Source organism: Cygnus olor, chromosome 3, assembly GCF_009769625.2.
Source record: "Cygnus olor isolate bCygOlo1 chromosome 3, bCygOlo1.pri.v2, whole genome shotgun sequence".
Lineage (NCBI taxonomy): Eukaryota > Metazoa > Chordata > Aves > Anseriformes > Anatidae > Cygnus > Cygnus olor.
In genome coordinates this window covers 27,547,838-27,572,427 of record NC_049171.1, presented here as the reverse complement: position 1 = coordinate 27,572,427, position 24,590 = coordinate 27,547,838, and the positions used below count along the sequence as shown (strand labels likewise).

The window sequence follows — 24,590 nt, the reverse complement described above, 5'->3', positions numbered from 1 at the left end:
AAAAAAAAAAAAAAAAGCCTGCTGTTCAACTCACTCTCTTGCTCTGAGGACAGAATAGCAGACATTTTTATCACTAATAAGTTCTAGGACTGAGGAAGAAAGAGAAAGGCTTTTCTCCTTTATGGAAACTGTGAAGAGACAGAAAAGCTTCCTTTTTTGCTAGTTGCACCAGCTGGGTAGAGCGCCTTCTCAAGAATACCATCAGCTTTCATATAAGAAAGGATAGATAATGAATATCTCACTGAGGAACTTACTGGTGACTTCACCGATTGATTCATCTTTCACCCCTACTTATCTGTTCCACACCATACAATATGTAACATGGCATTGATGTTTTCTCTTCAGATTAATCCAAAAGAGCACTTCAGCATGTCTTAAAATGCCTTGTTGAGTGGGCTTTATCGTACTAGAAGCTACAAAAATCTTTGTTGACAAAGAAATGCTTTCTTTTTCTTAAGCATCATAGAAATCCAGTTTTCTAGGATGTTAAATTCAAGGACACCTACAGATACTTTCAGAAATAAATACTCTTGATATTTTTTGGTGTTTTTTTGCTTTATGAGTAAATATTTGCACTCTGTACTTTCTCCTTTTATGAGTAGTCTCATTTCCAGATGAAAGAAAAACATAATTAAATAAAAAATACCTTGTCTACTTTCAAGCTGGTCTTTCATCTAACTGGTAGCATATTCGTAATACGATCAGGGACAACTATATTGAGTTCAGTAACCTAGTGAACGGTACACTGTACTGTTCTAGCAATACAACAGCTGCCAACATCAAGCCTTCATCACAGCCTGTGCAGACTAACTCCCCAGAGAAAGACACATTTGACTTCAAAGACACATTTGAAAGAACCTTAGTCTTAAAAATTTCACCTAGTGGCTTGCTTTCTTTTTAAGTCTGGTAAAAAAAAAAAAAAAATAAAATAAAATAAAATTTAATCAGTGTTATAATTTCTCAGTACTTTTAATATAGAAATGTACAAAACAATATTCTCCCCAAAACAATGAAGAAATTCATGTCTTGTAACTAATGTTGTTATGACTTTAATTTCATCAACAACTATATTTCAGTATGTTATTGCACTCAACATTCATCCTTGATCTTTTCTTCACAGTGTACACACTAATGATGACCTTGAATGATTGTTACCATTTTTACTGAGGAGAAAAAGATTCTACTGATTTGTTTTCATGTGCTACAGTAAATTTCATCATAAAAGCTACTTTTTTGTGAGATATACATATATCTAGAATTACATGGAATAGTGTATTGAGGAATTACCTGGCAATTAAACTAGAATTACTTGGTATAGTGCATGAAAGAATTACTTGGCAATTGGACTCAAAATTCTCCCTAGAAAGCTGTATGTCTGAGCAGATGATATTCAGAAATTAAGCAAGATGTGATATTTCTACATGAAAAATCTTTTTAGTTATTTAACACTATTAATATTCTCCTTATAGCTTTTCTGATCTATACTGATCTAGCCATAGGTCAATAGATAGATACACTAGATAATTGTATTTCTACTGTATTTCTATAATCTGTATTTCTACAGTATTTCTATAATTTGGAGACCACTTTGGCTTACCCATGCAAATTGCTGAGAGCTCTATTAGCTCTGTTTTGAGAAATTTCAAAATATTAAACTGGGCAGTAAAAATCAATTGTCTATATAAAGAGGAAGATAGGAAATTTAAGTTGTTTCACTCATTCCTTTCTCACTTCAATTTTGTCCTCCTTTATTTTCCTGTTTTTTTTTTTTTAATCAGTTAAAAATATTAATGCCTTTAGATCTTTAACTTCTTCTCTGTCTATATTATTACATTTTGTTAGGAGGTTTCCTAAGAGTACAGGATTTATTCAATCATGTTATTTCTGTGTCCTTGTCTTAACTTTGTCTGTGATTGCATTTAAATTTTTGGGGCAAGTTCAAGCAAATTTGACAGACAAGTATCTGAATGGTATTACATTCATAGGATCATCGGATAGTTCAGGTGTTCTCTTGCTTAAAGCAGGGCCAGCTGTGGAGTCAGACCAGGTCATTCAGGGCTTTACTCTAGTGAGGTCTGGAAAACCTCCAAAGGCGGAGATGGCCTAACCTCTTGGGGCAGTCTGCTCCACTTCTGGGTTGTCCTCGTGGTGAGAAAGCTTTTCCTTATATTGAGTCCAAATCTCTCGTTTCACTTTCTCTCCTTTTCCCTGTTGGGTCTCATCCTGTGAAGAACCTGACAACATCCTATAACTGGGGGGAGGGGGCCTGCTGTTAGGTCCCCTAAAGCTGTCTCTTACCCACAAAAACAGGTCTAGTTCCCCTAGCCTCTTCTTACTTGGCAAGTGCTCCAGCCCCGTATCATCTTGGTGGCCTCTCCTGGACTCATCTCAATTTTCAGTGTCTTTCCTGTTCGGCGGGAAAGGGGACAAATCTGGAAACAGCATTCTAGATATGGTCCAATGAGTGCTGATTAAAGGGAGTAGTCACTTCCCATGTTTCCTCTACGTTTTGTAAAATATCAACTTGATAGAGAATAATGACCATTAGGACCAGCAATGAAAAAGGGCTTTAGTATATATTGAACTTTTAAAAGACACTACATTTTCATCTGTGTCTAACTTGAAAGGACCTTCAGTAGAACATTATGCCTTATGGGACATCATGGAATCTAATCATAAGTCATAATGTGGATGCTTTCAGTAGTTCAACAACATAATTGCATGTTGTATGTAAAAGTTATTTTTTTGTTTGTTTTCAGTCTGTAGCATGGCAAGTTGATGCTTTCAGCTTCTGAGAAACTGTAAACAGCCACTTCTCTTGTTCCTTCTTATGCTATTTGTGATTTTACAGATCTCTGTCATTCCTTTTTGACTTGTCTTTTAAAATTCTTTCCCAACATTTATTTTAACAGCCACTTTTCTTGCCTGAGAGCCAAGGTAGTTCAGCTTGAGTTAATACAGTTACAAAGCTTCTGGTGATTCCGAGCGTAGACAAATCAAGTTCATATCTGCCTACTATTGCTCACATAGACATATAGATTTGACCCGTGGTTTTCTAACAGGTATCGTATTAATCACTGGCAGAAATATTGCCTTACGTGTGTCTGTTGTAATAGGTATTACTTCTTTATTCTCCCTGAGTCGTCCTTACTAGCTGTGTCAGTGAATTAATCCATGTACATACAGTGGAGGAATGTTTCTAACAGATACATGCAGTTCTGGGTGAATGAAGTGAGCTATGAGGTAATTTTTCAGAGCCGGTGGCTGATCGTGCTGTCTTGATAACCCTTCCCAATTCCTTTTAGATACTAAGTGTTTTTACTTTTAAATAACCTATCCTTTGGGGTGTGGATTTCCTCTTCATGACAGGAAACCTCTTAGGATGTTCTCTTCTCACAGATCAACTTCACTGTAATTGGTCCAATTGTTTTTATTGAGCCATCTGTTGTGTTCTTTTTTTCCCCTGAAAATCCCATAGCTCTGCTTTCAATTACAACTGAAATATGAGCCTGTGTGTATATTTTTAGTACTTACTGGTTTTAAAAATACTCTGGAGTGTTGTATCATTTTAAAAACATTGTAGGCATGCAAGGTTCCAACTGTGTAATTTTTAAAAAATTTTAATAATAGGATCTCTTATTAAGATAGAGATGTCAATGATTTAGGACTTGTTTTTTACTGGCATTGGCTTACTCTTTCTCTTACAGTTCAAATGTTCTTCCATTCACCACACCAGAAGCACATGAAAAAAATACGTGCTTCTCAGAGTAGTAGATAACCTTTCTATATGTAATACAGCACACAGGCAAGAGGTTGGTGAAATTCCCATTCTGGAAATCACTCCCATCAATGGAAACAGATTGTTCTTTAAAAAGGACATTGTAACAGCAGGTCATGTTTCTTTACTGAAACAATACCGGTGCTGCAAACACAATAACCCACAAAGCCTGATAGGAAAGGTGCAAGGTAGGCTTGTAGAATTCCTTTCAGTGGGAGGCAAATGTTGACAGCAGAAAAAGGGATGTGTAGATTTCATTTTTTGGTAGGTTGGACAGGCTGACAAGTAGTACATTATTTTTTGATGAGTTTTGACATGATTCTAAGTGTAGAAAAAGGATGTTTTTACTGTGGGATGCCTAATTTTAATGGGATAACTATATTCATGACAAAAGTTTTGTAATAGGTGTCAAGTGTGTTGAAGTGAACTATAATTAACATCATTTTATTGGCACTGTAAGAGTAAAGCAGATAGTTTTGAAAAAGTAAGAGTTGCTCATTCAGCTATTCTATTTTATGCTAAATCACTGAGGTAAAGGAAAAAGAAGCTATTTCCCTCAAAAATTCTGAACAGGCTGACACTACTTCCAGAATTTTGCAGCTCCAAGTCTGGAGAGAGCTGAAGATCAATTTTTATGGGGGAAAAAAATCTAAAAGATGTTAGAAATGCCTTTAGTCTCTGACACTTCTCTAGCTGTGACCTCTTTTGCATGACTGTGATATGCATGTTCTCTTCCAATTAAGAGGGGTAAGATACACGTGTATTATACAAAAGGAAGTGCGAGAGTACTGTTACAGATGAAAGGCGAGAATGAAGTGTGCTTGGGGATTGACAGGTACTGTAGGAGGTAAATGAAGAACTATCTGTCTCCTTGCTTAATTCAGTTAGCTCAGAGCAAAAGTGGGTGGAAAATGTGTGAGGTTTCTTCTCAAGGAATGCTGTCTTTTTTCTTCTTTCCTAAGATCAGTGTTGGGGAAAATGTTCCGTTGGGTTCCTTGTTTTTATTCTTGCTGGAAGAATATTCTTCCTTATGGACCTTCATTTGTCATTGTTCTCAAAATCCCGTACTAACCATGCTTTTTAGTAAACACAAAATGTATAATGGTTGCATTCATAAAAATAAACATGAAGTTCTTGAATCTAAAGACTTGTTATCTTTTCATTGTGTGTGTTATATGTGGTTATAGGTTTCACAGCTGGCTGGCAGGTCAGTTGATTGCTGCATGTCAGGGCCACGAGCCAGCACACTGGCAGTTTGATCCTTGTCCTCATTTTTTCCTGATGGTGTTCTGCTCCATCTGTGATGATCCTAGTCACAGAATGACACAAGGCGTATACAGAACAGAGAACAACTTTAGTTAAATACAAAAATTCAATGCATTTTGTCTTGGTCCAGTAATTAATTTATTGTATCACCTCTGTCTTCTGAGAAAGCTCCTCTTCCAGTCTTACTTGGAAGCCATGAGGTTCTTTGTAAACCACTGGTTTTTATTGACTTTAGTCATTGACCAGTCTTTGGACATGTTCTGAATAATCTATGGCACATACTCCCACTAAGGACATTAAACGTGAGGCTCTATACAGAACATACCCCAGGGACAAATTTCACTTTGAGAGTTAGTTTAAAAGTTTCTAAGGAGAAAGGAGAAGAAAGGAAACTGGTCAAATGCTTGCTACCAGCATGCTACCACCATTACGTTTGAACTGGCTATCCTTATGTGGTAGAGCAGAGTAGAAGTAAATCAACTCCGTGTATCACTGCCACCTTGGAAAAAGAGTGGAAAGTAACGGAAAAAGTTATCTGGGGGGATCTCAGGGATACACTGTGAGGGAAAAAAAAAAAAAAGAATGTGGACTAAACCAAAATTTTTTTATAATAATGCATTTATGTCATTGGTACTAGGGCAGAAAGAAAGAAAAAAGAAGTCATAAAATCTTCAGTATTTCATACCGCTGACATACAACATATGGGGAAAAGACATGTCCATTTAAAGTGTTCAGTACAACGTTTAGAGACAAGTGCAAGGTAGAACTGTATGAAAAAAACAGCATCCGAGCTCCTATTTCTTATTTTGTCATAAACCTAAAAGGCCTTGCAAAAGTCCCTTTAAGAGTTGTTCACTAATGCAGACTTTAAATAAATTATTTGATCTAGAATAGGCAACGTTAGCATTTATTTAAAAATTCTGACATGGACTGTTGTTTTACATACCTTTTCTCCTGGTGCTTGTTGTAAATCAAATAGGCTTGTATTTGTGTCACACGTGGTTGTCAGTGTGTTTCTCTTTCCTGTGGCTGCTTTTTTGGCCTTAAAAATGCATGCTTTTCAGACCTCCAACTGTCCCTTTTAAGCCATTTAATTAACTCATTATGAGCATTGCCATTACCTTCCTGCACACTGGTGCAAATGTGACTTTTAAATAGTACCTGTACCGTTAGGAAACTCAAGTACCATAACAGATATTCTTTGCAGAGTAGTGAATTTAATTGTTGGTGTTATCCTTTTCTTATAGAGCTTTAGGGATTAAAGAATTTGTGTGAAAGCACTCAAAACTATTCTACCTGAATATATTTTAGAGTTCTTTTTGTAAATTCTACTAAAATGTTCTACATACCATCATTATTATCTATTATTATTATTACTTATTGCATTCCTTTAATGAAAAATTGTTTTGTGCAAGAGTTATTTTTATTTCTTAATGTATTTTGTACAGCCTCTAAATAATTTCTTAGTGTTTTACTACTCTTACTGACTTTTAGCCCTTTCAATTGGAATCTGACTAACTCTGGCAGGACACATTTACAAAATAGCATCAAGCTGTGATGATGTGATCCTCTCTAAAAGAGTGACTGCCTGAATCATAAGCCTCATCTGTCCTGTTCCCACTGTGACCATTTGGAATCAATTTCATCTGGGAAAGAATTAGTCAAGCAGTGCGAACTGTGAACTGTCACCTCCGCCTCACAACACTGGTGACGGTTCAGTTTTTTCAAAGTTAACTGTACATGTCATGTGAGTGCAAACAGTTCAGTGCAAAATCTATATTACAATGTAGAAGTTTAAACTTTCTGAGGATGAAAAATGTCATGTAACTGATTGCTCTCTTTTTTATTATTTTCAGAAATCGAAAAATTTCAGGGTTCTGAAGGCAAGAAGGAAGATGAAGAAAAGAAATATCTTGATGTTATCAGCAACAAAAACATAAAGCTGTCAGAAAGAGTTCTGATACCTGTCAAACAATATCCAAAGGTACTGTAAATATAGTCTAACGCTTTTAAAATCTTTCTTAAAAGAATGGTGGAAAAGCTATACACTTAACCATTTTTTCATTGGCTCTCAATATGCAGGCTTCAAGATATTTAAAAAACTAGAAATACAGCTTCTGTCTGTATTTACCTGTATATTATTAGATATTATATGGTCTAACTTCTGTTTCAGGGCCTTTCAGAAAAGCTATTAAAGTGCATTTGAATATTTTCTCTGCCTTCAAGTGTTTTTTTTTTCTTTGTTTTGTTTTGTTTTGGTTTTTGAGCTGGTCCATAGGAAAACTGCTGAGGTTTTCTCACAGTAACTCTTTTAAAGAAAATGGCAAGATACCGTATTTTTAAAAAATAAAGGACCAGTTTAGAAAAAAACATTTTGACAAAGTAAAGAAAAAAAAACACCACAGTAACTCTCAACAGTCAGTTGAGGTGTGCTGCAGTTTCTTCTTGTAAGAATTATGGGATATTCTCTGCTGTAAGAAGTCATAAAAGATAAAGTTAACAGGATTACTGTAAACTATGAGTTTAACAAAGTATGTCCCTGTTTATAAAATTCAAATATTTTTCTACCATACATTTCCTTCATATGATAATTTTGTTCTCCTCACTGGTACATACTGTGATTAAAAAAAAAAAAAAAAAAAAAAAAGAAAGTTTTCCTCATAAAAAGAACTGCAAATTGAGCTCTTTCTCTGAAGCTTTAGTTTTTAATTTCACATATCTTCGGTTATATTTTACATGAAAGAAGAGAATATAGTTTTATTTGTACAGCCTTGTATTTTACATAAACAGTTTTAATAGTATTCAAACTGAAATGGTAAACATCTCCATTTATCTCTAGAGTATTTTTTCTTGCTGATTTATTATCACATGGTATTTGGTTCACCATTAGCCTTGATTACACTCTCATCTTTTTGCTTTATACTTTCATCAGTAATGGCAATAAATTACTATGGATAAAAAGCCTATCAAACAAAATGAAAGGTGTAAAAAATTGAGATTCAATGATTCCAGCTGACATTTACCTCCTGACTAGTGAATATAAAACTGTGATAATGTAATCATCCAAATGGTGAAGACTGTAGAAATGCAGGCAGTGCTATAAGGAATTACTTTATTGCTTCATAGCCTGAGGTACTTTGTCTAGATTTCTGGTATTTTGTATAAATGCTATAGGTGACCTGAAATTCTTAATAAGAATGTAATAGTGCCGTAACATTTTTAATGCCAATGTGATAATTATTCAGAATACTATTTGATGAAGATAGAATGAAAGACAAACTATTTAAAAGACAAATAAAATGATCTGTCCAATGTATTACTTGAATATGATTAAATTAACCTTCATTTACTTTAATGAGCTTGTTATATTAATAGGTAGTGTAAGATAGGAAGCATTTTTACAGATTTTGAGCAGTGAACCAAAAAAAAAACAGTGCAGTGAAAATGAAACACTTTCAGCAATGCAAAACATGCTCTCAGAAAGTTTCTGTAGTTGATTGCCTAAGAACATTCCATGTTCAGAATGGAATAATTCTCAGAACTGCAGGTTTCCTGCCATCCTTCAAGGGTTAGATTTGCTGTTTGTATCAAACTGCTGATTGCTGTGGTCCACAGTCTTATCTTTTCCTGATGAGTTGTAGGCATAAGGATGGCCAAAATCAGTACACAGTGGTTGCTGGAGATTGCTTTATAAATATCCAGAAAGAGTAGATAGTGGAAAAAAATATGTATTTAGCAGAGTATGATAATAAGAGCAGTTGGTCAGATCTTTGCTTTATAAACAGTTCAGTCTGAGCTGTATTTATATTTGAAAGAACATTATTTTATATTATTCATTCATTCTTTGCTGATGAGCTTTTCAGGATAGTGCTGGGTGAGCAGGGAGATCCCTGAAAATCTGAAAGAATTGTCCAACAGAGTAAAGATTTTGGGAAAAAAAATCTGATCAGTTCAAAAAAACTTTATTTCACATGGTTCACAGCCTCTCTAATCTATTTAGGAACAAGGTCATTCCTTTGAAGACATTTGCTTTTACTGTAGCTACATATAGCAATATAAATTCCTCCAAGGGAACTCTTGGTTTGAAGGTTTAGTGTGCTCTGTGGGTTAAGGTAGATCCCTTCAGGGACAGCTTTAGAAGCAGAAGCAGCATTTTAAGTTTTGAGTGAGAATTAACTTGAACACAGAAGGCTTCAATTGGCTAAGCAGCTCTTGTAGTTGTAGTATAGGTATTATAAAATTGCCTCAAGTGTCTACAGCTTGATTTGTGAAAATGCTGATGCAGACAACAGAAAAATAAAATCAAAGCCTGTAATTAGCAACAGCTGCCTTACATTACCATTAAAGATATGTGCCTTTCTCCTTTTCTGGAAAACAGATACAAAAAAAAAGAGGAAAAAAAAAAGTGTAACCTGGTAGTTCAGCGATGATCTTTTCTGAGATGAATTACTTTAAATCTCAGTAACCCAAGTAAAAACAGTGCCTCATTTAACACACTCCTCTAGCAACAGATATTTCTAATGCCCTCAAAATTCCTTCTGAAACAGTAGTGAAGTATTTTCTGTTTGTTGATCCTTTTTGTCCTGTCTCGTAATGACATTTTTTATTTCATACAAGCATTCCAGCTAAGGCAGACCAACAAAAATGCTCAGAAGAATATTTATTACTGACTTTTCCATTTTTCAACTTTTTTTAGCTGTTCAATTCAAAGCTTGCGCAAAAATACCCAAGGGTTGTTCATAAAGATTTCACCATTAATCAGTTACATGTCATATTTCAAATAAATCAAATGTGGAAAAAGAGTGAGTTATTTCTAAAACAGAGAGAAAGAAAAATCTGAAATGATCTTGTCGCTGAAAAATAGAACTCACAATTTTGAAGCTTGATGTGCAACTTGTCATCTGCAAGCCAACACCTAGGGATTACAGAGCCTTAATTTACTATAACGGCTTAGGGTCACAACACCCAAACAAGTATAATTTATATCTCCAGTTATTGTCATGAAAGTCTCTGTTGAAAACCTATGATTATCAGTAAGCAATTTTTCTTCACACGAATTACAACAAAGAGTTACTTTGTTTCAAGTTACTACCTTATCAGCTTAAAAAAACATTGTGGTATATATGTTTGATATGACGGAGCCTAAGCCAATTCAACATTGATTTTATGATGTTTCTTTTCAGTTGTTTTCTAGTGATTTGATTATTGAATAAATAAATATTTGTCTATAAATAAAAGCATACAGTATATTATATAAATGTATAAATACAATATTAAATGAAATTACTCATTTTCTGTGATGCTAGAATGAGTTACAAAAATGAGGACGTTCTAAAATGAAATCTCAGCTTAAGTACAGAATTGTATTTTAATTTTCCCTCTACTGGTTTGTTGGATAATGAAAACTATCAAAATATAAGATAGAAGCATGTCCTGCTACCAGTATCTGAAGACACTACCACTACCTGGTTTAATAACCAGGGTTGACGAAAGAAAGAAATGGTTGGTTCTTCTATATGACTTTCTTGATTTAGAGTTGCCAGAGCCTCTTAGGGGAAGCAATGTAATGAAGCCTCTTCCCTGCACAAAAGCAGCATCCCAGCTCAGCTTCTTGGTAATAATGGTCTTTCTGGGAAACTGGATAGCTTCAGCTGAGCTTTCTCCTGGAAGCTCAACTACCGTTTTGGGAAAAAAAAAAATATAATCCAGCCCCCAATTTCTTGAAAGGCTGCTAACACCCTGCTTTATATTGTATAAGCTTGGGGAAGAAAGATAAACTAACCTTGATAAATGCTGTAAATTAAGTTAAATTCCAGTTTCCTGATATTCTTTGTTTTGGCTGTGTCATGACAGTTCCTTCAATTACTCGACTGAAGCCACCTTTCTTCTCATTCTTTGTGATTTTGTGAATTGGTTATGTTGTGAATAACATGTCAAGCTAGTGACACTGCTCCTGAAATGAAATTTATTTGTTCAACTGAAATCTTATGCTGTATTTTGATCTCTGTAATATATGAAGAAAAGATTCACAGTTGATTTGCACAGCAAAGTACTGTATCTCTTTCATATACACTACACCTCAGAGTGGATCTCTCCACTAAAAACTTTTTTATAAGGTATTCAGAACAGATTTTGGATGAAATAAACATTTTCAGGAGAAAAAAAATGGTTTTGTACTTTTTCTAATAAATTTAGCAGAAGTTAATGGGATTATTTTGTTTGTTTTAAATGGTCTCTAAGGGATCACAAATAATTCCAGTGAGTTTGAACATAGAGAGTGTGTTGATGCAAGTCATCTCCATGTACCAGCAGTGTCAGCTACCAGCATTTGATCACTCATTTCTCAGTTCTAGCAAGTATGTGATTAATTAAAGAGATAAAGTTAAATGATACTCAGTAACTGAAGCACTGGTTTTTCATGCGTGTATTAAATATATCCTTCCCTTATATATGTTGTTGTGTAGATCAGATTAGAAATATATGTAAGAGACTGTCTAAATTAGTATAGCAGAAATTTCTCAGGACACTAAGATATATCTCAACTGAACTGAGATTTGTTTCTGAATTTTCACATGTATTAATAATTAAACATTATCCTAGTTAATTGACAACTATATTTTTGTGTGTGTGTCAATTCCACATTAAAAATATACGAGTATAAAAAACTCTGCATTAATTTGGAAGACTTCTGTGCAGTGGCAGATCCATGAATATTCCTCTCCCCCAAAATGAAAAGAACTTACTTTCTTGCTATTCTTTTCTTGCTGTTATTTCATATAGGGAAACAAAGTCTCTGATGTTTCTGTTCAGTGCATTTGGAAGTTTAATTAGAGGGATGGACACAAAAAAAATACAATTGATAATAAGAGGAAGATGTCACATACTGGTGATGAACTGGTAAGAGCTCTTACTTGTAAAGCAGAGCAAAATTTATGAATAGAAATGAGTAAAGAGGAACTCTGATCATGGTATCAGTAGAAAAGTGATAAAAAGAAAAAGTCTCCCTCATTAATGAGGAGAGAATGGAAAAGGGTAGTTATGCCTGAGACATAGGGAAGAGCAAATAGTCTGGAAAATGGGACAGAAGGTTCAATTCACAAAAAGAAATACTATATGTGCAGTGATGTTTTCTTACACGGGAAAGTAATTAGGAAAATGGTTATATAAGAGATAAGAAACAGGAAAGAGTAAGAGGTAAAACAACTGAACTTAAAGACAAACAAAACAAAAACACAAAAACAAACAAGCAACAACAAAACACAATTCATTACTGCATTAAAGGAATAGTCAGGATTGAACAAGGGGGGGCCAGTCTGAACTGGAATATATGCTCATTCTCTGGCCAGCAATGACAAATGCTGCTGAACAAATAGTCATTTTCCAACAAATTGGCCCTCATTTGTTTTATTTTGGTTTCTTCTACAAAGGCTTTTGAGAAATGTAGGTGTATTACTTTTCTCCTGACATGAATTAGTGAATTATTTTTTAAGTATGAAACAAACTTTACTCTAGATGTATTTCCTGATAAAAGTGTGTGAGCAAAGAGAAAAAAGATCTCAAGTGGAGACAATTCGGTTGTCCCTTATTATTTTCAAATGGGTATGTTTCTTTGTGTATGTTAGTAATCTATTTGGTCTGATCATTTATTGTTCTCATATAAGATAGATTCTAAGTGTGTGTTTAAAATTGGTATGTGACTGGAGCAGCTTTGTACACCTAAATGTGACCAGACTGGTGAGTTAGTTCTTTGACACAGATTTTTGTTATTTAGTAACAAGTTGTTTGGTTTTCATACTTTTGTATGGTAATCCCCATGCTTTGTGATAAAATGCTTAAGGAGCTTGTAAATATTATTTTGCAAATTTGATTCTTTGTCCAGTTTAAGAATTTGAGACCTTTTTTGAACCTTAGTTTTATGTGGCACCTCATACAGAAAAAATTTTGTTTGCAAACTTGTCCAGTGCAAGTTAAGTTAAAGTGGCGTTGATTTTGATGAAATTATGACCTTTTTGTGCTTGGCTCAGCTGGATTTCAGGCTTTAAGATATGGCTCACTTTGTTCATTAACTTTGCTTTCTTTAAGTTCAGACACAAAGTGTATGATGACTCAGAAAAAATAAACAGTAAGCACTTTTTTTTTTTAATATTGCAGTGCATCTTTTACTATTTTAGAGATTCAAATAAAACTTAAAAGATTGTCACAGTGATGAATAACACCTGTTTTTATCCTTTTATATTTCTTAAACCCATGACTTCACACAAATAACTCATACAAACTCACCAGCAGTACAGAATCCATTGTGAAGGGTGAGCTTTTCTGTACTTTTTTTTATCTTGAAAGTACAGCTCAAGCAGTGAATATGGTGATCCTTTTTTTAAAATAAATAAATAAATTCCTTTTATTATTTGATTACCTCAAACATGACAGTTGCCCATCCTGTCTTCAAAGCAACTGTTGTCATATTAATAATTTCCAGGTGATTATATGTTTAGCTCCCTGTTCAGTGAAGCAGGAAGAAAAGGAAATGGTAATACGACCATTAGCTGGGTGGATAAGAAAAATACAAAAATCCTAAGGAAAATGGGACCTGTGCCATCAGTTCCATGGGTAGCCAGGACTTCAGACTCTGATTTTTATTGCTATAATGAAATAAGGGCCTTGTTCTGTAAGGCAAAAGGAAAATTTAGTCTGACACTCAGTCCTGGAGATGTTTCAGCCTTGGGGGGAAAAAAATAAAAAATAGTATCTTTAATAAAAAGAAATAGAACTAAGTGGATAACTACAGAATTCAGATTTTACCTGCCTACCTGCATGTTTTTCTCCCATGTAAAACAAGAAATACCTCTATACATATAAGGATACTAGAATATAGATTGATGCTGAACTTATGCTTGCTCAGTTTTTCAACTGAATTCTTCAAAGAGAAGCCTGAATAACAGAAAGCAGAAAGTTATTAATTTAGATAGTGTACTGCACTTAAATTGTTGATATGAATAGTTGTTTAACTAAAGAATGTTTTCTCATATATCTTCAAAGATTTCCACCTCTGCCAGTTCTTGATGAGGTAACTGAATGGGTATCTTTGTAATAGCATATCACTTTTTATATTATAAATTGATGGGGTAGGGTAATTCGAGTTTCTTTTTTAATTAAGGCCATTTTAATTTTCATGTTCAGTGTAATAGTCACCCATAATCTTTGATCCACAAAACACCAAGAATAATTGAGGGGGGGAGGGGAGAGCTGCTTATGTTCTGTACTGAATCTGGAATTTATTAGTATTTGATGCTTTCATTAAGTCTCTGATTTCTGGAGTCACTGATTATACAGAAAATTATTATGGAAAATTACAGTTTTATAGTCAAATAAAGTGGTTAGTACTTAAGGTTCAGAAAAAATCTCTTCAAAATATACCTGAATAAATATGATTTAGTGATGAAAGACAGACCCTAGTTGACCTGCTCAGATATTAGAAAAAATATCTTTGAGTATGCTATCTCACTTCTGCCTCAAGCTAAATTTCATATTGAACTATATTTTCCATCCTGAACATTAATTTCCAATACACTTGGAGAAATATTTCAAAATTCAAATTATAATTTTTCAGTGCTGTGGACTTTTGCTGCCAATAGCTGTTTGTAACTGAGGTATTTGCTTCAAATCATTTCTATATGAACTGTCCAATTAATTCTGAAAGGTGAAATCGTCTGTGAAGACTTGAACAGAGAAAAAGTGTTAAAAACAGTATCTTCATTATTATTTTTCTCAATATCTTCCAGTTGAAAAGACAGACCCTCTCAAACCTTAAACCTCATTCCACCTCTCCAGAATTTTCTTATGAGTGACGTAATTCTGTAAAGTTTTTCAGTATTTCTGACTGTACTCAAAAATCAAAATACATATGAATCTTCTGTCCTGCATTTAATTACAAAAGGCATTTGGAAAATTCAGACAAATACTTGAACTCTATTTTCAGTAAAATGGATAAAATACCATGCACATATTTTTCTTTTCTTACTTGCATATTTAGGACCTGACCTTTCAGCTGTCTGTCTGTACTTATTTTTTCGTCAGGAGATGACCCCTGCCTTCGTGTTTTCCAGGCCTCTGTCAGTGTTGTAAACCTGTTCAGCGGGCACAGAAAGTAGCTTGATTTTAATAGTTGCAGGGGAATAGAAAAAATACTTTATGATAAACTGGTTCTTCTACATGATTTTTACTTCTTTAAAAATAACGTTTAAAAAATGTGCAGAAACCTATTATCATTCCATTGACAATGAGAAGAAAGTGTAACTTGTGAAAGAGAATTTGTCTAATATGGTAACAAATCAAAACAGTGTGTGTGAGATACATCAGGAAGAACAGGCAAGGTACATCATGGCTTTTTGCAGGAAACACTTAATTACTGAAGTGAAGTGACTGAGCACTGTCATAGGTTTTCCAGAGAGGTTGTAGAGTCTCCCTCCTTTGTGACCTTTGAACATGGTCCTGGGCAAAATGCTCTAGGTGTCCCTGCTTGAGCAGGGGGGCTTGGACCAGAAGGCCTCCAGAGGTCCCTTCCCACCTCAACCATTCTGTAATTATGCTACATCTTAATGAGATGGAAAGATTATTTTCCTATAGCTGTAAGAGAAAATACTTATTGCAAGAAGTTTAAAACAGATGGAAAAGCCTTTCAATTTGAAACGTTCCTCTGATATAGGATATGAGACCTTTTTTCTTTTGATTTTGGTACACTTTTGTATAAATATTGTTAATTATAATAGCTATGGCTTTAGTAAGAAAATCTGGTGCCATGTGAATATCATATGATAACATTTTCTTCTCTCATAGGCAATCAATCTACCTGGGTGTTACCAGGGAATTAAAGAACAGTATACTGATATCTTTAAGTGAAGTAGCACGGTTAAGAGTGTCTTAGCAACTCACTGAGATCTATCTCTAGTATTTTCCAAAGTATGTTTCAATGATCAGATCAGTTTTAAAGTAAACAATGTGATCAAGTGAGACATACTTAACACCTATAGAGGATACATTAAAATAAATATTTGCTTACATACAAACATTGAAAGAGGATTTAATATTTAAAGGAAAAAAAATCACAATAGATACTTTAGAATTACTGAAACAGGTAATTGATGGTCATTTCTTCATATGTCTCTGCTGTTCTAGTCTAAAGGGATCAAACTGTAAGTGCAGAATCTTCATGAACTAATCAGTTCTTGAAATCAAATGTACTATTTCATCTTACACATATACCCCTGAGGAATGTTGTTCCCTCTGATAGCTGGAAGTGAAAACAGTTTTGTGTCACTTCAGATTTTTTTCTTCTGTTCAAGTGGGTTACGAGGTCACTTCAAAGTAGTCAATAATGTAATTCATAATAACCCCTAGGATAGCTAAAATTTTTGAAAATTGATTATAAAATAAAATATTAAAAGCTAATGGTCTGCATTCATCTCATTGTGATAGACTCCTATTAGGAAGGAAGTAACAGAGCTCATCGTGGAATGATTCAGGTTTTATCAGTACCTAAATACAATGGCATTAATGAGGCTGTTTCTATAAATCTGTGTATTGTGGCTAACTGTGAGCTTTGATCTGAGTTTTGTCTCATGGTGTTATGGTGTGATAAAAGCTGTCTCTTCTATGTCTCTTCTTCTTAAGATGTGAGCTTATGCCTCAGCCTTCCTGCAGTTTGGACATGTCCTCCTGTCTAGCTCCATAATCTCCCCAAACCTCAAAGAACTTACTTATGTCTGAAGTAGCCACCTCTGTCAAACTGAGTTTGACAAGCTATGAGTTTCCTCTGAAAAGTCTCAGAAAGGACATAGCCACAGATCATTCGTTTCATCACAGAGGAAACCTAGCCCAAATACAGCCACATGCGCATACAAGCAGCCTTCTCCAGAGCAGACGAGCCACGAGCAGTGTGAATCTGAGCTTGCTTTTACTAGTTGGTTTAATGACTCCCCCTTCAAACACTCACTTCAATGCTTTTGTGACTCCTTTGCAACTTGCCCCAGATTTTGGTGGCTTCTTCCCTGTTTCTTAAGTTTGTATGTTCCCACATATCATCAGAGATACTTAAGGCATAATTATATGTTACTATGTAGAGAGCTACAGTAATGAAAGAAATTTAGTCTCAAATGTGCCATTCTGTGCTTCCTGAATAAAATTCAAGGTTTTTCAGGGATTATGGGGAGTATAAATTCCACAATCTGTACTTTTCCTAGTGCCTTTAAATAACAGTGTTGGGGATAATCTTTATTTCCATTTTGTATAGGCCAAAACCTACTTTTCCTTTTAATTTGATGGGGTCATCATTCTTTGCTACACTGAACCAAGTTAGAAATAATGCTTTGAATTTTATGATATCTCATAGAGTGAGATAGTTTATGATATCTCATAAAGTGAAATGAGAGTCTATTTATGAGTACACAAATTGAATTGAATTTATAAGTTAGAAATAACAGGTGCTTTCTTCTGTATAGGTCAGAATTATTCCTGTCTTTAAGGCTGATATTTGAATTCAGTTTTAAGCCATGTAAAACTGTAAATGTGTTTTCTAATATGCAGAAGAAGTCATGCATTCTGTTTAGTGTAACAAAGTCATCATCATGTTATTGTATTCGATTACTATCAACTGTTAAATACATGAGGAATTATTAAAAGATTTGGAACTACTGATGTCACAAAATTACAGCATGGTGGGAAGGGACCTCTGGAGGGCATCTGGTCCAACTCCTTGCTCAAGCAGGGCCGCCCAGAAGAGGTTGCCCAGGCCCAAGTCCAGGCAGCTTTTAAAGACATCTGTGGGCAACCTGTACCAGTGCACGGTCACCCACACAGTATAAAAAAAAAAAAAAAAAAAAAAAAAAAAAAAGCGTCTGATGTGTAATTTTGATGAGATAGGAGATAGATAGGATAAAATTTAAGATGAGATCACTTACAAAATGGAAAGAGTAAAACTACTAAAAATAAAATTCAGAAACAGTTGTGTTTCTGTGGTTTGGGATTGGCAGTCAGAGGGAAAATACTACAAACTAGAAACAAATCATGCCTTATCTCTTTGATTTCAATAATTCATTCAGGTTGGAAAAGACCTCTAAGATATCTAGTCCAACCTTTAAGCTAGTACTGACAAGTCCACCACTAAACCATGCTACTAGGTTTTACATCTACACATTTCTTGAAGACATTCAGGAATGGTGACTCAACCAGTTCCCTGGGCAGATTATTCAAGTGCTGCACAATGCTTTCCGTGAAGAAATTTTTACTAATATCCAACCTAAACCTCTCCTGGTGCAACTTGAGGCCATTTCCCCTCATCACATGGTGCTTGAGAGAAGAGCCCAATCCCCACCTCACTACAGCCTCCTTTAAGATAATTGTAAAGTACAATAAGGTCTCCCCTGAGCCTTCTTTTCTCCAAGGTAAACAACCCCAGCTTCCTCAGCCACTCCTCAAAAGATGTGTTCTCTAGACCCTTCACCAGCTTCATTGCCCTTCTTTGGACACGCTCCAGCACCTCAATGTCCTTCTTGTAGTGAGGGGCCCCAAACTGAACACAGTACTTGAGGTGCAGCCTCATCAGAGCTGAGTACAGAGGGACAATCACTTTCCTAGTCCTACTGACCAATCTATTTCTGATACAAGCCAGGATGCTGTAGGCCTTCTTGGCCACCTGAGCACACTGCTGGCTCACATTGAGCCAACTATCAACCCATACTCCCAGGTCACTTTCTGCTGGGCAGCTTTCCAGCCACTCTTACCCCATCCTGTAGCACTGCATTGCATGGGGTTGTGCCCCAAGTGCAGGACATGGCACTTAGCCTTTTTGAACTTCATACACTTTATTTTTTTTTATTATTGTTTTTAAATAAGGTGTACAGAAGGTTTTTCTGCACTCTGTTTTCCTAGGTATGAAATCATAGTTATTTTCCAACAACTTAGATTTAGAATGGGTGAGAAATATAACAACTATATGTTTTGAGTTTATAACCATGTTATCTAAGTAAAGAATAGGAAATGCTAAGGTAACTACTATCACATGAATAATTCTACTACAAGACATAGTACATGCAACACAACATACATAGCATGATTACACACCACTTGCTCACTAATCACCGGTTTTCAAATTCATAGACCATCTAGCATCTGATGAGATAAAATGTGTATTGTTTATGTCAACTCAGCAATAGAGAAATTAGTCTTCTTCAGCCACTTACTTTTAATCAGGGAAAATTATTAGACTGGAACAATGCCTAATGAAATATTAAAAGAGAAACAAGGTATAGAGAGCCATTCAATAATAATAATGACCCTGTTTCTTAGAATTTACCAAAATTTAGTTTTAGTTTTGAATGAGCTATTCCTCCCTTATTTATTGAGAAACAAGCTGCTGGGCACCAGAGAGACAGAAACCACTTCTTTCTGAAAGAGCATTATCTCTTACTGCTTTTACTGGCAAGCTACCTTTTCCATTGCTTTTATTTATTTTATTTTTTTTTGAAATATTGGCTATCTTGTTTCAGTTTGGGTAAAAGAAAAGAACCCTGATTTAGACTGCTACTTATCACCTTTCTTTAAATACTGTTTTTCTGATGAGGTGAGAATCTATTTTGGAAGAAATAAAAATATTTTTTCTACAAGCTGTTAAACTTTAGCTCGATTAACTACTTATGTACTAGATAATCCTAGATTTCTAGCTTTATTGCAGTGCATAAGCCACATTTTATATCACATCGCAGCATGATACAAGGCACTTCTTTTTGCTTTGCTAGTTTTCAGACCTGAGAGTCTGCATTCTCAAATATCTTCCGTGAATTTGTCATGTTGTTTAAAATAATTGGCACACTTCAGTAGATGGATTGTCTGCAGATTTCCACCAGAACGCATACCAGATTTTTGCTAGATAAATATGTTCATATATGAAACTGATATATAAAGAATATATGCCTAAACTTCATTCCACATCCAGTGTTTATAAAAGTCTTTTATTAACCATGTTTATGTTATTTATTTATTTATTTTTCATAGAAGCCTCACTTCTTTTATGGAAATGCCTAATTTCATGTCTGGGTGTGAAGATACTGAAGATGATTAGTATATATTTGCAACACTTGTCTCCAAAGTTCACAAAATTTTTAAATTAAAGTATATAAATCGCATTCTGGATTAACTTTGTTTCCGCATCACAGACCCTAACAATGTCAAATTTTTACTGGCATCACAAGTTCCTAGTAGCTTACACTGTGTAATACACAAGTGATTTACAAAATTTCAACCTAAAAATTAAGCCATTTTTAAGAAAATGTCACTAATGAAGCTATTGACTACTGTTTTGTGCATTCTCATTAAAGTAGCTAAATTATGTAGAGCATAGCTATCAATCCCTGAAATTAGGGGGTTCATAATGTAAGTGCTGACACTAACAGAATTCTAGAGGCATGAGTAGTGTCACTATAATTAGCTTAGAGCTGGTACAGATCACATTTTAGTATTCTTTCAACTCTGCAAGGAGAGGTGGTTTATTTCTTTCAGGCATAATTACATTTGTCACATTTTTGAGATTGCAAAAATCATACTAGCATAAAAAGGCAAGATGACTTTCAGAGCACTTAACATCATGTTGTTTGTAATATCATTAGCAGGAAGAGATGATGGGGAAAAAAAAAAAAAGGAAAACAGGGCTTTCTACTTTTCATATATTTTTTCTGCCTTCTTTCCCTTTTTGAATTTTTTTTAAAGAGTCTGTAGGCAAATGGGAGCAGAAAATATGTTCTCCCATATGTGAAATATAGGATGTAGGGAAGAGAAAGTCTCTACAAATCCTCTCATGATTTCATGATTCTCTTTTCTCAATGGAAAGGGAAAATTCTATGGTGTTTTTTTTTTCTTTTTTTTTTTCCTTTTTTTTTTTTTTCATTTGTGTAGGAGTTGGTTACTATAGCATACCATGTTTTGCAGCAAGGATGTGTTTTGGTAGTTGTGCTTAGTCTTAGACTCAAGTTCACAGACCAAGTTCATTGAATCAGTTGTATGTTTTGCCTGTGGGGCAGAGATAGGAGTGCATCAGTGGTTCACAATGCTGAATTCATCTACTTAATATGCAAGTTGACATCGGTCTACCCTACAGTGAAAGTGACAAGATTCTTTTTGTGGTCAAGGTAAGTAATACGTAGGTTGAGAAAGGAATGTTGATGGAGCAGTCAACTTGTCCATCTGCTACCAACACAAAATGATTGCCTACCTGCCTGTGTCTGGTTTTGGTTTCTCAAATACCAGAAGGCATAGATAAACTGGAGCGAGTTCAGTGGAGGTCCACTGAGATCATTAGGGGTTGGAGCACTTGCCGTGTGTAGAGAGGCAGAGGGAGGTGGGCTGAACAAGTCTGGAGAAGACTCTCTGTAGAGATAGCCTCAGGGAACGTAAGAGCAGCCCCCCTGGTGTCTACAGGGAGGGTGGTGAGGAAACTCTTCTTAATGTGGGAAGGAAATCTTCTCATGGAAGGGAAGATGAGAGATAGTAGGCATAACTGGAAAAAAAAGAAATGTTCATATTGGATAAAAGAAGGAACTTAGTCACCATGAGGACAGCCAAGCAGTGAAGCAGCTTGCCCAGAGAAGTTGTACAGATAGAAGGCATTCAAATGGTCTTTAACTGCAGCCCATTAAAATGTAGCCAATATCTTTGATTTAGCTTCTTGGTTTGTGTTTTTTGTTTGTTTGGTTAGTTTTATTTATTTATTTATTTATTTTATTTTATTTTTTTCCCAAGTAATCTAGCTGCAATTGCTCAGAGTTCAGTAAGGGCCAATTAATTAACCAATGACAAATTGAGTAGGTAGAGTAGCTCAGGTCAGCTTCAGTGCTTTGATAACTTCATAGTTAGCAGTAAATAGTGAAGTTAGAGGTAGTTTAGGTATGGACGAAAGTGCCACAGTTGTTGCATTCTTAGAAATACTCTTTATTCTGTCCAGGAAAATTTATATAGTTTTTTAGTTTATATACAGAGGCCCAGCATATGGACCAAAGAAATCAAGAAAAAGAATTGTTTTGTTTTGTTTTGTTTTTCCTCCCACTATCAAAAAGTAACATTCAAAATAGGGAGAGGAACTAATGAAAGGGTTTTCAGTATAACAAGAGCCTAATCATTTGAGCAGTTGCAGAAATTTGGTTACAATCCTATAACAGCTGGCAAGAAAAAACTGCAAAACAAATCACTTTTCATAGCACATAGTCAGTGCAGCAAAGTAACAAGACCATATTTAAATAATATATGACTTTTTTATTTGTATTTCTGGTGTATTAGGAGTACTGAAATCTCAAAATACCTATTTAGTCAGAAAAGAAATGAATGCTAATAACATGAGGCATATATGCATGTGAGTTTTCTATTGCAAATGGGATCATAAGGGATGAATTTACCAATACCACAGAGAAAGATAGTTATGTTCCAGGGAAGGAGATTCAGAAGTCATTTCTGTGATAACAGTTTGACTTTGAATTTATCACTGAATAAAGTGATCAATCATTAAAGCACTTTGGAAGCTACAAAAGACTCTGCAAATGCATTGCCCTTTCATGCTTCTCAAGTTTGTCTAAGGGTAAAGCTGGAACAACAGATTTTCACAGGGACAAGTTCCTGTACACCAGTCAGAGAAGGAAGGAAGTAGAGAGAAGGGAAGATGGACAGGAGGAGCTTAATATATGGATGGTGGTTCTAAAATCATGTAGTATTTATTGCATAGAACCAATGCAATTGTAAATAATCTACTATCAACGTTTGAATAAATGAAAGGCAAAAGGTACAGAGAATGTAGATCATAGATTTAATGTCATTCCTGACCACAGCTGTTGATCCTGTCAGGTGCTTAAAGGCTTATTTACACCAAGAAGACAAAAACTCTCTTCAAGGGGTGAAGTGTTATAAAGGACTGTGTCTTAAATGAAGGATCTCACTAGGAAGCTTTCTGACTTGCAGGAACACCATACATGTTCCTTATGTTCCTGTGTAAAATACTCCATTCTGTAATTGGAGAAGTAAGATATCCCCTGACTGCTGCAGAGAGTGCATTCAATACAAAGATTTTTCTCTGTGATCTGAAAGATGCATAGATTTACATTTAAAATAGAGAGGGCTGACCCCTGTTGGAATCCACAGATCTTACTAAAATGCTTAATATTCATAATATGGAAAATACATTCCTTATTTTCTAGGAATGATACCAATGCAATGTATTACTGTGGGTGATGAGGTCCTTTGGAAATACTTATGAGATGGGTAGGGCTTTAGTTTTACTCCCAGAAGTGATTCCATCTCAACTATGTCCAGTGCATTCTATGCGGTCATTCTATGATGCTATAATTCTGTGATCTTTTACTCATTAAATCCAGAGCACATATATTTGTTGTAGATGAACAGGGTTAAAATGCTACCTCATCCTTGTAAGGCTGGAAGCCTAGCTAATGAAGAAAGAGTAAAATAGGCAGAGTGATTCATTTCATCCTAAATGTTCATGTGTAAAAATGTTTCCTAAAAGCATCAGTTTGTCTCCTTTGCTAGAAAGCACAGAGTTTCACACACTAAGGGTAGGTGAAATTGAACTGCCTAAACAAATGTAGTTATTGTACTCTTGAAAGTACAGGCCAAATATAGAACTTGATCAAAAGCATTGAATGCCATTGGAAAATAATTTCTAAATGAGTTGTTTCTCAAAAGATACTTTTTGAAGGTGCTAGATTTGTTCACCTTTCCTCTCTTACATTTTGGGAGCAGAGGTTTTATTCCCTGGTGTTTGCACATCTTAAGGCAACACTTCATAGGCCCACTTTTCTTTCCATATTTTATACTACTTTAAAAAAAAAATGCTGTAAAATAATATTCTTCATATTTGTAATTTGGACACAGGTGCAGAACAAATTATGCAAGTATTCTAAGTATCAGAAGCTTATATTCAGTCTCAGAGGTCCCGATTAGCTATTATTACTCATATGTTTTCATATCCTTTTCCCTCACAAGACAGCCACCAAAATGGATCCTATGTCTCAGGCTGTTGGATGGTGTCCTCAGCTGCAATTATAAACATCTTATGCTTTTCTGTAAATCAGCTAAGCAATCTATCTTGAAGCAATATTTTTTTCAGTTATAGACTATACATAGTCTTAATCAAAATGTAATTGAAGTAATTGATTTACCTTCTTTGGAAGAGTGGTTGTTCTTACAGTCTGCCATCCGCACTGAAGAGATAAAATGACCACATGATTTAGAATATTCTCCACATCTCTTCATAATTAGTATAGGGCATACTCAGGGACTACTGCATATTTCAGGGAAGCTGTATTTATCACAGGCAAATGACTGACTATATGTAGAACACCACGGAACATAAAGGATGCTAAAATATTAACAGATTTTTATTGAAAAAAAAAACAAAACTTTTATCAATAGGAAAACGCTTCAGCAAATGAAATGTTGACTTTATGTTTCACTGTAAAACAGAAACAGATTCCAGTAATTTTAAACCAAATCATGCACA

At 34.9% G+C, this 24,590-nt stretch overlaps 1 protein-coding gene across 5 annotated transcripts in view; it reads left to right on the top strand.

The window, feature by feature from the left end:
• Positions 1-24,590, top strand: part of KHDRBS2 (KH RNA binding domain containing, signal transduction associated 2) — a 359,602-nt gene that overhangs the window by 59,179 nt on the left and 275,833 nt on the right. For all 5 annotated transcript variants that reach the window (XR_005818562.1, XR_005818563.1, XM_040553046.1 and 2 more), the window contains exon 2: positions 6,901-7,028. Coding sequence is in view for 3 of the 5 variants with exons in the window: in XM_040553046.1 (XP_040408980.1) it covers positions 6,901-7,028 (128 nt within the window). In the remaining 2 variants the exon portion in view is untranslated. The remainder of the gene's footprint in view (positions 1-6,900; positions 7,029-24,590) is intronic.